At 38.7% G+C, this 13,568-nt stretch overlaps 1 protein-coding gene across 5 annotated transcripts in view; it reads left to right on the top strand.

Moving 5' to 3' along the window:
- LOC133551558 (disks large homolog 4-like) overlaps positions 1-13,394 on the top strand; it is a 195,420-nt gene extending 182,026 nt beyond the window's left edge. For 3 of the 5 annotated variants that reach the window (XM_061898383.1, XM_061898379.1, XM_061898381.1), the window contains exons 15-22: positions 3,196-3,238; positions 3,322-3,352; positions 4,959-5,006; positions 5,114-5,215; positions 5,391-5,563; positions 5,628-5,770; positions 5,862-5,953; positions 10,860-13,394. In XM_061898383.1, the coding sequence (XP_061754367.1) occupies positions 3,196-3,238; positions 3,322-3,352; positions 4,959-5,006; positions 5,114-5,215; positions 5,391-5,563; positions 5,628-5,770; positions 5,862-5,953; positions 10,860-10,966 (739 nt within the window). In that variant the 3' untranslated portion in view covers positions 10,967-13,394. The remainder of the gene's footprint in view (positions 1-3,195; positions 3,239-3,321; positions 3,353-4,958; positions 5,007-5,113; positions 5,216-5,390; positions 5,564-5,627; positions 5,771-5,861; positions 5,954-10,859) is intronic. The other 2 variants (XM_061898380.1, XM_061898382.1) reach the window with 1 other exon arrangement.
- Positions 13,395-13,568: the final 174 nt, after the last annotated feature.

The following is a 13,568-nucleotide window of genomic DNA, read 5'->3' as shown; positions in this document are numbered from 1 at the left end:
TCCTAGGATCTCTGAGCTGCTACCTTACCGTGGTAGAGGAGTTTGCGTGTCCCAATAATCTCCTTTCTAATGACTTCAATTTTCTTACTAAAGAATTGCATAAAGTCATCAGCTGAGTGGGTGGAGCTACTGGAAGGAGTCCCTTGTTGGGTTAGCGATGCTACCGTACTAAACAAAAATTTAGGATCGTTTTTATTACGGTGGATTAGATTTGAGTAATATTTAGCTTTAGCTAAGGTAAGCATGCGTTTATAAGTTATTAAACCATCACTCCATGCTTGATGGTGCACCTCAAGTTTAGTCGTGCGGCATTTGCGTGCCAGCTTTCTGCATAATAATTTCTGAGCTCTAGTTTCTTCTGTAAACCACGGGGTGCGCTTTTTTGGAGCCTTTTTTAACTTTAGCGGTGCTATGTTATCAATGGTTTCGCGCAGGGCATCGTTAAAGTGGTTAGTGAGGTTATCAATAGAGCCCACATACTTTGGGAATGGTGCCATTACCGAGGGCAGTAGGTCAGCAAGAGTTGTCGTGCAAATAATAAACATTAACACTATATCAAACAAACTTTTAAGAAAGTGATCACTGCAAACTTGTGAATTATTCAACTCTGCTCCCTTGGACTGGAGTGTGAGTTTCTTTTCTTGTCGTCGTTCCTTAATATCTTCCACTCTTCCGCCCTTTTTCACTACATCTTGAGGAACTCTAAAGAAATTTGTAAACGTCTGTAAAAATCCAAGTAGGCCTGAGCGATATATTGATTTTATCGATATATTCAAGTTTTTCGTATTAGACAATTTAGAAATTAAAACCAATATTTTTCTCCTCTTGTTCCGGCATACTTTCTGCCCCCCAGGGAAAGTAAGGGGTCAGCTTGTGCTGACCCCTTACTTTCTTAGCAGCCCACATAGCGAAAAATGGCTAATGCTAATGAGAGCGAGACGTTTGTTTCAAAGAAAACAAAAGTGTTGTCAGTACTTTGGTTTTACAGCAACAGGCATGGAATAAATTACTGCACAGTGAAAAGTTTGTTTCAACTTACTATGGTGCAATCATTTACACCAGGTATGCACAAACCCCGTTTCCATATGAGTTGGGAAATTGTGTTAGATGTAAATATAAACGGAATACAATGATTTGCAAATCATTTTCAACCCATATTCAATCGAATGCACTACAAAGACAAGATATTTGATTTTCAAACTCATAAACTTTATTTTTTTTTTGCAAATAATGATTAACTTCGAATTTCATGGCTGCAACACGTGCCAAAGTAATTGGGAAAGGGCATGTTAACCACTCTGTTACATCACCTTTTCTTTTAACAACACTCAATAAATGTTTGGGAACTGAGGAAACTAATTGTTGAAGCTTTGAAAATGGAATTCTTTCCCATTCTTGTTTCATGTAGTGCTTCAGTCGTTCAACAGTCCGGGGTCTCCGCTGTCGTATTTTACGCTTCATAATGCGCCACACATTTTCGATGGAAGACAGGTCTGGGCAACGGGCGGGCCAGGAAAGTACCCGCACTTTTTTACTACGAAGCCGAAGCCACGCTATTGTAACACGTGGCTTGCTATTTTCTTGCTGAAATAAACAGGGGCGTCCATGATAACGTTGCTTGGATGACAACATATGTTGCTCCAAAACCTGTATAGACCATTCAGCATTAATGGTCCCTTCACAGATGTGTAAGTTACCCATGCTTTGGGCACTAATACACCCCCATACCATCACAGATGCTGGCTTTTGAACTTTGCGCCTATAACAATCCGGATGGTTATTTTCCTCTTTGTTCCGGAGGACACCACGTCCACAGTTTCCAAATATAATTTTAAATGTGGACTCGTCAGACCACAGAACACTTTTCCACTTTGCTTCAGTCCATCTTAGATGAGCTCGGGCACAGCGAAGCCGGCAGCGTTTCTGGGTGTTGTTGATAAATGGGTTTGGCTTTGCAAAGTACAGTTTTAACTTGCACTTACAAATGTAGCGACCAACTGTAGTTACTGAAAGTGGTTTTATGAAGTGTTCTTGAGCCCATGTGGTGTTATCCTTTACACACTGATGTCGGTTTTTGATGCAGTACCGCCTGAGGGATCAAATGTCCGTAATATCATCGCTTATTTGCAGTTTATTTTCCAGATTCTGTGAACCTTTTGATGATTTTATAGACCGTAGATGTTGAAATCCCTAAATTCCTTGCAATAGCTTGTTGAGAAATGTTGTTCTAAAACTGTTCGACAATTTGTTTACAAAGTGGTGACCCTCGCCCCATCCTTGTTTGTGAATTACTTAGCATTTCATGGAAGCTGCTTTAATACCCAATCATGGCACCCACCTGTTCCCAATTACCCTGCACACCTGTGGGATGTTCCAAATCGGGTATTTTATTTTGAGGCCATGTTGCCCAGGCCTAAATCCAAGCAATAGACAATAACTTTTTATTTTAATTGTCATTTTTAACTGCCTAATGTGCATGAGAGGGTGGTTGCACTACACTTGGTTAAAGATGCAATAAATGCATACTTCAAGAAGTTTTTTATTATATAAGATATATGTTTTCAATGTATATTCTATGTGGAAAAACAAACTTAATTAGAAAAATGTTAAATTACACCAAAAAGCATCAACTGAATTAGTTTAATCAGCCCCTTAAGCCATTCAGCAGCTATGAAATGTTGCTGAATAAACACTTTTTCTAATATTTGTTTTTACTACTGGCCGTCCAAATACGTTAAAATGTACAGATAGGACGGAGGATTCTTTGTCTATCACATGCCTTTGCAGCGCGAGCACTCCTCTCTCACAGCCATTTGTGGAACTCTCAGTTTCAAATGTGCTAAATAAAACGCTAAATAGTGCTCCCAAAACAGTGATGAGTGTTGATAAATCACACTGCGCATATTGTATAATATATTTGCATCTTCTCTTCCCATTATTGTGGGAAATTCGATGATCAGCATATATTTTGCTTATTAATGAAGATAGAGACGCAAATTACTTTGCACACGTTTAGTAGATCAGTTATGCGTGTGCTATCAAGTCTGCACGTGTTTTAGTACATGCAAACTTTTAGTAAATCAGGCCCTCAGTGTTTAATTCTAGTAAAAGTGTAGCCGCCTTTGTGCACAGAACAATTTCAAACCAAATCTAAACTAATCCCTATCTTGAATTTCTGCTTTTTAACCATTGCAGGGTGGAAAGAAAAGAGTGGTCTCGTGTCAACACCAAAGAGAGGGTAGGTTCATCTGAGCTCTTTCAGTGAACCAAACTAGTTCAGGGTGTCTTCTAGCATATAAAACTGTAATCTTGTCTTTGCAGGATCATGTTCGGGACACTTTGGGAATGCAAGGTAATTTGCAAGCTCCTTCTACTTAAATTAGCAATGCTAGGGGAGTATGATTTTAGAATTAAATGTAGCCAATATATGCCCAGAGAAGATTATGAATTATTGCTAGTCTTCATGTTCTTTCATATGGTGTAGCAGTTTTAAGCGATTAAGGATACTCTCAAAAAGTCACATTAGTCTGTATATTTTTGGGCTTCCTTGAAAAAGCATTTATTAATACTGTGTATGTCATACACTGTATACTGTTTTTGTGGCAAAATATAGCATTATCCGTAGGGATGGGAATTGATAAGATTTTTCCGGTTCCGATTCCACTTTCGATTCTGCTTAAGGTTCTCTTATTGATTTTTATTTGGGGAAAAAAAGATAAAAAAAGGACAGATTAGCATAAAATGTGTTCAGTTTAGAGGTAACATGAGCCAACAAGGCCTATAGTGAGGTCTCAAGAGGAACATACGTAGTGCAATTTACACGAGAATGTAACATTTAGTAACATGTGATGTTAACTTATTACATGCAAAGTGAGATATGTCAAGCCTTTATTGGTTAGAATTTGGATGATTATGGCTTTCAGTTTATGAAAACTTTGAATTGAAAATCTCAGAAAATGTAAGGTTTCAAAAATTATTAGCCATGATGATCAGAATTATAACAAATAAAGGCGGGCATGTAATAAGATAATATCACATAAATGTTCACATTTGAAGTCAAACTGTTGACATGAGTGGACTTTTACACCATTTTCTTTCACCTGTATAATATAATGAAAATCTGGTTGCAGGAAAACATGCAACTTTTCTCTGGCTACAACATTCATCTACCGAAAATGCTAACTTTTGACCACAAACTTAGTCGCTGCTCGGTGACATTGGTCTAGGCTCTACCGGCAGACGTGAACTTGGGCTGCCTGCCTCAGAGCTATTTAGAATCGATCCCTTGTCATGCTCATCTTAATGAGAATGCATTCATTTCAATTTAACAAATAATAGCACTACCATAATGGGAAGCGTTGGTTTGTACCTGTTGTACTCAAATGATGTGCTAGTGTTAACTGCTGCTGAGATGAGATCGGAGCGGTTCAAAACGCGACTTTCATTTATAAATATTGCATTCTGTGTGTTCAAATGTTTCAGCATATTGGTCACATGTCCTTCCTTTGATGAACTAGCAGCCTTGCAATATTTTCTTGGAAATTATAGTCAATTGAAGAGCACCCGGAAGGATCGATAAGAGAACCATCTGAATAAATGTCAAACGATTCCAAGGAATTGATACATTGTGAACTGTTTTCGAATCCCATCCCTAATTGTCTGCATAATGTCCACAGCATTGCTGCAAGGATTATTAGTGCATTTGTGCTGTCACAGCCACAATGCTGCTCATGTTGTAGAAATGGAAAAATAGTTTAGTTCAAACATGCATTGGAACATAGTTCTTTTGAGAACATACCTGCAGAATTACATTTCAAGTTCATATTTATTGTGTAAGAAGTTGTATTCGCTACAACACACTTTTACTAAAATTAACCACACATGGTGACCTAAGCTTTATTGTTAAAATGTTGATGGGAAAAGAAATCGTACTGACTGATTCCCCGATTTGTCACCAGGGAGAGATAAAACCTCGCACAGTTATGAGACAGTCACCCAAGTGGAAGGTAAGGCTGTAAAGTAATATATAAATTCCATTACTTAAGGCAATAAAAGTTCATTGTCATTGTAATTTCCCATTTCTGAACGTGGTCTCTTGTCTCTTCATGCTTAGTTCACTATGCCAGGCCCATCATCATTCTGGGTCCTGTGAAAGACAGGATAAATGATGACCTGTTGTCTGAGTTCCCTGATAAGTTCGGCTCGTGTGTCCCACGTAAGTAATTGTGCTGTCAATCAAAGACACAGCTCACACCCCTCCGCCACCTGCAGCCCTTTCGGGAGCGATCTGCATGCTTTCCTCGCCGAGATGTAATTGCTGTCATTGTGAGATTCAAAGAGGTTCCGCAGGTATGAGACATTTTCTAAATATATTTTTACTCCATTGACAGACACCACACGACCCAAGAGGGAGTATGAAGTGGATGGGCGGGACTACCACTTTGTGTCATCACGTGAACAGATGGAGAAAGACATTCAGAGCCATCGCTTCATCGAAGCCGGCCAGTACAACAGCCACCTGTACGGCACCAGCGTCCAGAGTGTCCGCGAGGTGGCTGAGCAGGTAGGAAGCAAAACACTGTATTAAAACTCCTACCTGAATTAAAGGTTGATTTTTTTTTACATAGCTATTTTTTGATACACTTGTGTACAAGCAGCAAGGGAAACATTGCATTCTGGACGTGTCGGCCAATGCTGTGCGGCGACTACAAGCCGCTCAGCTTCATCCTATCGCCATCTTCGTCCGGCCTAAGTCACTGGAGAATGTCTTGTACGTAACCTCATTGAACATTTGATATATTACTTGCATGTTCCTTGTGGAAATAAAGCGCCATAACAGATGATTCTGCCTTTGTGGACAGAGAGATTAACACTCGCCTGACAGAGGAGCAGGCCAGGAAAGGAATGGACAGAGCTCTCAAACTAGAACAAGACTTCATCGAGTGTTTCTCAGGTAAGAGCACAACCATTTTCAGTATTAACCAAAAAGTTTTTGGTTGATATTGAAAATGCTCCAATTAACGGCTCCAATCAATTAACCACAGACAAGCGCATGATCTACAAAAGCTTGTAACCACAAGGATATCTATTTTGCGCCCCAATTATATTTACAGCTGTGGCCGTAGCCAACCTCGCAATGTAGTTTGCATTTTACTAATACCACTAGATGCCAGTTACTGCTAGTGGTCAGAGTCCAGCAGTGTTATTTACATCTACATGCCCTTTAAAATATTGCAGTACTCTAGCTGTTGGTGTGACACTCGTGTTTTGTTACACTGTTACAATGAACTCATCAGTGGTGTTGGCTCAGCAGTTTGTGCCCTACTGCTATTACAACATTGGTTCTGTTGCTGCTGTGTTGGGTAATGTACTTATTAATAAATGACCGTGTGATCAAAGCGAGCTCCATTTTCCTTTCCACTTTTTCATGCACAAATCCTTATAGATTTAAAATGATGTTAAGTAACAGCCTCTGTCTAATCAATACCTTGTATTCTTTACATATTAATAAATACATGTAGAACAGTTAAGGTGAATACAAAAACGTGTAGCAACAGGTGGTCCTAGGGTTACAATTTGTATTATTTTCTTGCTTAAACCTGAATTTAATTCAATGCATGTTTTGTACTTAATTGTTAAAAAACATTTTGGGTGTGCAAAATAACAATTTTAAAATCATTAAAATATAAATGTATGAACCTTCAAACCCAGTACCACTGACTCTCAAGACGAGACGTGATCTCACATTGTACACAGAACACATGGATGATACATGAAATACAGTAAGAAAAAGAATAAATACAAGAATAAAGTGAAATAGTGACGTAAAGAGAACAACTTCTATGCCTGTGACTGTCTTGCAAATTGGAAGAGAGGACAGAGGAGGGAGAGACGGGGTTGTTGAGAAGAGGACGTGTCATTAGGCTGCTTAGTTATTACTGTCCATGTCGTAGCAAAGATGCCTTCACATGTTCAAAAATAGCATCTCTATCCTTGATGATGGTTGCAGCCTTTGAGTTCAGTTCAGTTCTGTTTCAGTTTATTTCGAACATGCATACGAAACAATGTAATGTGCCACATATTTCCAGTTGTTTCATTACAGCATGTCCGAAAAGGAGTAGGAAGAAGCAGCGCTTATTCAATCCTATATTTCATTCCATAGCAATTTTTTCCCATTTCCTCGTTCTCTGTAACAGAACAAATGAATAAATCCATCCATCCATTTTCTACTGCTTTTAAATAAATAATAAATAAATAATATACCATAGTAAGTAAACAAATATGAAATACATCAATAATCTTTATCTCAAAAGAAGAAAAAAAAGGGTTGAAGATGTTTATCATAATTATTGTTCTGTGTACTTTGTGAACACTTGTTGTTTGAACAGTCTTAAACTGAATCATATTGGTGCTTTGTTTGATTTGCTTGGTAAATCTGTTCCATAATTTAATTCCACATACTGATATGCTAAAGCTTTTAAGTGTTGTACAAGCATACAAATGTTTTGAATTAGATTTTTCTCTAAGGTTATATTTCTCCTCTTTTGTTGAGAAGAATTGTTGTACATTCTTGTGTAGCAGGTTACAGTTTGCAAATGCATTAAATCGTTGAATTTCAATGATTTTGATTAAATAAATAAAGGGTTTGAATGTTTTCTATATCCAACATTATGTATTATTCTAACAGATCTTTTTTGTAACACCATTAGTGAATGAAGCCCGCATTTGTAGTTGTTTCCCCATATTTCTACACAATAACTCAGATATGGTAACACTAGCGTGACTTGGACCAGGCAATGCAGCCAATGTATATTCCTTCACTTCTCCACTGAATGTTTCACAATGTCCAATTGCAGTGAGCTTCACGTTTTACTTTCACTATGTTTTTGTTTTTGGTGCGATCGCCCCAGGAGGGTCCACCTCATGCTTAGAAGACATATTTAAGTTCAAAAAGTTAACTAATGACCATCCTTTGTGTAGCTCAGGGGTAGGGAACCTATGGCTATAGAGCCAGATCTGGCTCTTTTGATGACTGCATCTGACTCTCAGATAACATGATAAGTAATGAATAATTACTAATCACAGTGTTAAAAATAACGTTCGAAATATAAAACAGTCTCAGATTTTGGGTTTTACTATGTAAAAGCGCTGTGAGTCTCTAAAGAAAAGTGCTATATAAATAGAATTCACTTCACTTCATGCATTTTAATCCATCCATCCGTTTTCTACCACACCTGTTCAAGAAGATTTACCAATGGTAAGAAGTACTTTATTATAGGTTAGCTTCAGAATAAATATGCTATTAAAAAGAATAAGAGACTTATTATACTCTAAAAATGTTGGTCTAACTTAAAAATGCAAGCATTTTGTTGAATTCAGTGTTAAAAAAATATATGGCTCTCACTGAAGTACATTTTAAATAATTTGGCTTTCATGGCTCTCTCAGCCAAAAAGGATCCCGACCACTGGTGTAGCTGATCCCGTTTTTCCAGGAAATCCCATGTTTCGTCCTTCTTTCCCACCATCTTCACAGACACGTTTTATTCCTGGATTTCTCTCGCCGCCCTCACCAGTACCGCTGCTATTACAGCTTTAGTGTCCGTTTGACTCAAGCTTCGGCATCATTTGACATCACTCAGGATAACATGGTTCATGACAGCAGGGTGGCGTTTTGCATGTTACGTGAGTCTACCTAATCGACAACGCGAGAGATACAAATGCACATGAGGACCACAGAAAAGACATTTCTGAAAAAAAAATCCAAACTTTGTGCAAATATCTTGACAAGCAGGAGACATATCTTTCCCTGAAAAGAGCATGCAGCTGGTCAGACTTCCTCATGCTTTCTGTAAGATAGAAGAAAAAATGTAAGCCAACTTAATAAGCACTGTCAAAGAGCCCAGAATTGTGTTTGTTTTCATTTATGCAACTAGAAAGCCTAACATAGCATAAATTTATATTTCAGATTGATTGGCGCAGTAGTTAGTGACACTGTGTTGTGATTAAAAGGACCTGTGCCCAGTTTATTAAAAAAAATGTTTAATCTATTTATTTAATGGTTTTTCGGAGGGATATAATAATATCAAAATTTCACGGTACAATATTATTTCGGGACTGAGGCCACGGTATGATATTGTTGTGGAATTGTCCCTAAAAAAAGACTTGGTAAAAAATGCAATAGTGTGTAAAATGAAGTGGTAGGAATGTTTAGGATAAACAGGCTTACAGTAATTGAACCCAAACAAAATGCTCAATTGTTCTATTCATATTTATTACTACTGACAAACACATGTATTTTTAACCACGAATAAATATGCAGACATATCCACTGGTAGAAGCAAATATTTTTGAAAATACAGTTAAGTCTCTTGAAAGTGACAATGTAAACACCCAGTGTAACAGGAGTAAAACAATAATGTTCAACTTGTTCTTTCTGAAAAGCTGTGTCCTCTGCAGTGGAAATTCTTGATATCCGTTTGGAAAATGCTGTTTCTCATAAAAGTTAACTGGCAATTTACCTTTTAATGTAAATACCTCACAAATTGATGTTTAGCTTCGCTGGCTTCGAGTATCTTATTTCATTGTTTATCAATTAACTTTTCATATTTGTTTCATATTGGTTTGTAAGTTATGTCGTTTATTTCAGATTGGCTAATGCAAAAGCGCCAAAAAAAAAAACCACACTCACCAAGATTTTGTTTGACAATATCACACGACACGGCAGTATTAAGAAGACTTTAAAACTGCAATAGCGGGGTATTTACAATAATATTTACAATTTGTAATAAATACATTTAGGTAACACTTTAGTATGGGGAACACATATTCACCATTAGTTAGTTGCTTATTAACATGCAAATTAGTAACATATTGGCTCTTAACTAGTCATTATTAAATACTTATTAATGCCTTATTCTGCATGGCCTTATTATACAACCAGTAAGCCATTAACTAAGAGTCTTCCCTCAATAACCTCAGAATTATTGCTTATTAGTAAACCTAACCCTACCCCTAATTTGTTCCCCTAGTATCCAAATAACTTTAAGTATTTGTAACTTACAATATGTTCGCCATACTCATTTATTTTACCTGGAAATGTCCCACATCTTCAAATGCAGAGGGTGACAGGTATGCACGCGCACGCTTCTGCATACTTCTGCTGAGCACTGTAACCAGTTTTTGAGCCAATCCAGTCACCAAAATGAAGTTGTTGAACAATTTATGGCAGCGAGGTCTTAACCTCAAAGCGTGGTAACACGGAACGTCTTAAGCCAAGGACCGCCTATGGCTGGTGACAATCTCTCTTCCTAGTCAGAGGAAATGATGAAGTGTCAATACAGAGATCACTTTAAGGTGGAAAGTCGTATCCGCGTTCATGACTTCCTTGCTTGCCAGTAAATTTGGGTTATGGCAGCGGCAGATGGTAAACGTGAGCCAAAGCATCTGCATGTGCGCCTCGCTGCACTTTTAGTCATAAAATTGCTCCATTTAATGCTGGAGAGATTTTCAATACACTTTGTACAGATTTCCACTTCATTGCTGGAGCTTAGTTATTTGATCAGTCCAGATGGACGCAATTTGTGCTGTTTTAAACTCCACCAGCAAACATGCACCTTTTGCAACATTGTCCACATTTACATCTTCGCCGCATAACTGAATGAGAGGCTGCCAGACTTTAAAGAGTATCCAACACATTTGAACATTTAAAAGACGTTTTCAGGGCAACTCACAGTAGTTGAGCGAATACAAATGATGTCCCGTTCTTCCAAAAATCCAATACCAGTTTGGTTGCGAGTTTAAAACGGATTTCTTATTTTTTCTCTCATTCTTCCTCCAACCCCCGCCATGTCCTCCTGCAGCTGTTGTGGAAGGGGACAGCTTCGAAGAGGTCTACCACAAAGTAAAGACAGTGATCGAGGAGCAATCAGGGCCTTACATTTGGATTCCCACCCGGGAAAGGCTGTGATGCCCTCCCGTCCTCCATAAGCCGCCACCAACCGACACCGCCCTACACCGCCAAGCCAGCCTCGCCTGCCGGGCCGTCCTCCGCTAAAGTCTTTGCTGAAGAAGACGACAAAAACAAAGATATGACACAGGAAAAAGGCTGAGAGACAGACACTGATGTGTAATTAGACTGGAACGGACCAGTATTAGCATTCGTGTTCACACTTGGCATTAAAAAGCCGAAACTTTCAGAGGAGAAGTACCAAACAGCCACTGTGGTGATTGCTTCGTGGCGCTATCGAAGAGATAAATGAGCTTTTTATGTTAGATTAAAGCAAAGTGCAGATGAATTTTGATGTCAAGTGTGAGCTGGTCCATGCAGAGATGAAAAGGAACGACAGGCTGACCCAGCAGGGATGGACCATGAGGTGCCCCCTTTTTATATCACTTGTTGGCTTTCTGTCCTCCTATCAGCTCTGCCTTGGTTTAGGACGGTCAAGGTCCAAACACCGTGCCCAAATCCTGCTGAGTCCCCCTTAACTCGGAGGGAGGAGGAGGAAACTCAGTGACGGATGACACGTCAAATACCGCAATTATTCAAAGGAAAATGATTATTCGGGAAAGATAGTTACTATGCTGAAATTGTGCATGCATTCTCAAAGACAATGTAAGGATGGGGCACAAAACACTGTATGTAAAAATCCTTTAAAAAAAAAAAAGGCAAACAGGGATGAGTTTGAAGCATGTTTTATGATGAAAAAGAGCGATGCGGTCATGTGACGTGGTCACTTGTGAGTAGAGCAGAAACTGACGCACATTTTAGCCTCTTATGTACACACACACACACGCCTACACGCACACTTGTGCACAGACAATACACTCATAATGTAACCTCAGCTGCACAGGTGGGAGAGGACTGGCTCTCCTGGTCACCAAACCCTGGATGAATGTTATCTCTCTGGGCCTGAACGCACCGCCACCGACCGACCCACCCACCCGTCACTCTTCCGAAGCGATCCCTCAAGCCACAGACATTCACTCTGTTTTCCAGTGGTCGCGCTAAAAGCCATGGTGTCATGGTATTTGTGTGTGGGTGTATGTGTGCGTGCGTGCGCGTGTGTGCGGAAACACCTCTGTGTGGGAGGTACAGGTCTTCTTTTACTCTATCGCTTTCAGTTCTACTCTGCTTTTTCCCTTGTGTGACCACACCGATTCAAGCTCAGTCAAAAATAAATGGTCTATATATATACAAATATAAATATATACACATATATCTTTTTTATGACAATTTCTAACAGGACTATAGTCTGTAAAAATAGAAGAAGAAAAAAAAATCTCCAAACACATATCCATTAGTTCCTTTGGTTGAATTTGCGGTTTGGTTTGAGGAATTTACTCACACTTCTATTTCATTGAAGAGGATAGCAACAGAAATGTCAACAAAGTTGACCTCACTTAAGTTGGCAAGCAATGGGGGGGAAAGTACAATGCAGATGTGTGTGCATCAAATTTTGAAATATAAATGATCCTTTATGAGAATATATCTCCTATATGACAGCCACAATCAGTGCTAAAGTGTAATAAATACACGCTGTGTGTGTACGTCTACCAGAGAGAGAGAAGGGGGGAGACATGCACATAAAGATGTAGTGCAATACTGCTATGATGTTATGCAATGAAGGTTTTGTGTGTCCAGATATGAAATTATTTATTGCACTGACGGCATTGTGTGCCACAGGGTTAAACAAACAAAAAATATGCTAAAAAGCAAAAAGGATATTCGGGATTTATGAGCATGTTTTTGTGTTGACTTCTTTTTCATTTTATTGCTGAATTCTAAGAGTGGAGGTATTGAAGTATCCATTGATCGGTCATATTTATTGTTGATTTTCGCTCACTGGCGGAACAGCTAATGCTTGTGAATGACACGTATCAATTTTTTGTTTATTTTTGGAATTTGTCAGTCTGTATCAAGTCTGTATATTTTTGTATTATTTCCCACATTGAGAGAGGTATTAGGGTTACTTGCTGTAAATATCATGCCGCGTGGCTTTAGATTTAGCTGTGGAAACTGCAGATTTGATGCAAAGTACTCAATCCAACAGCCCAGCGTATTGACATTTGCACACACACACACACACACACACACTCACACACACACACACACACACACACACAAGATTTGAAGCACGCATCCAGTCACATCCATGAATTGAATAATGTTTTCTGTATTTTGTTTTTTCACAATATCTCTCTCAGCCATCCATATCATAGTGTGATATTCCTTATTCAAAAAAAAAAGTATATTAATTTTTACAAAAAAGACTGACTATAATAACACAGAAAAGTATATTTAACGATGACAATATCAAGCAAATTTAAAATGTTCCAGTTAAGTGAAGCGCTTGTTGTAAATTAGCAATGAAATAATAAAAATTAATTTCAAAACAGCTTTCTGAAAAATGGACTCTGAATGGACTTGATTTACTTGTTTGCGTGCTTGGTGGAATGTGCAGCCAGGGGAGGGCACTCCTTCTCCGTGTTGTGGCTGCTCTCCTTCCTGCCACCTCCTCCAGCTCAGCAAGCTCTTCACAGAAGCACACACACTGCTGAGGACCCACTCA

Source organism: Nerophis ophidion, linkage group LG04, assembly GCF_033978795.1.
Source record: "Nerophis ophidion isolate RoL-2023_Sa linkage group LG04, RoL_Noph_v1.0, whole genome shotgun sequence".
Taxonomy (NCBI): domain Eukaryota; kingdom Metazoa; phylum Chordata; class Actinopteri; order Syngnathiformes; family Syngnathidae; genus Nerophis; species Nerophis ophidion.
This window is presented reverse-complemented; position numbering and strand designations above follow the sequence as displayed.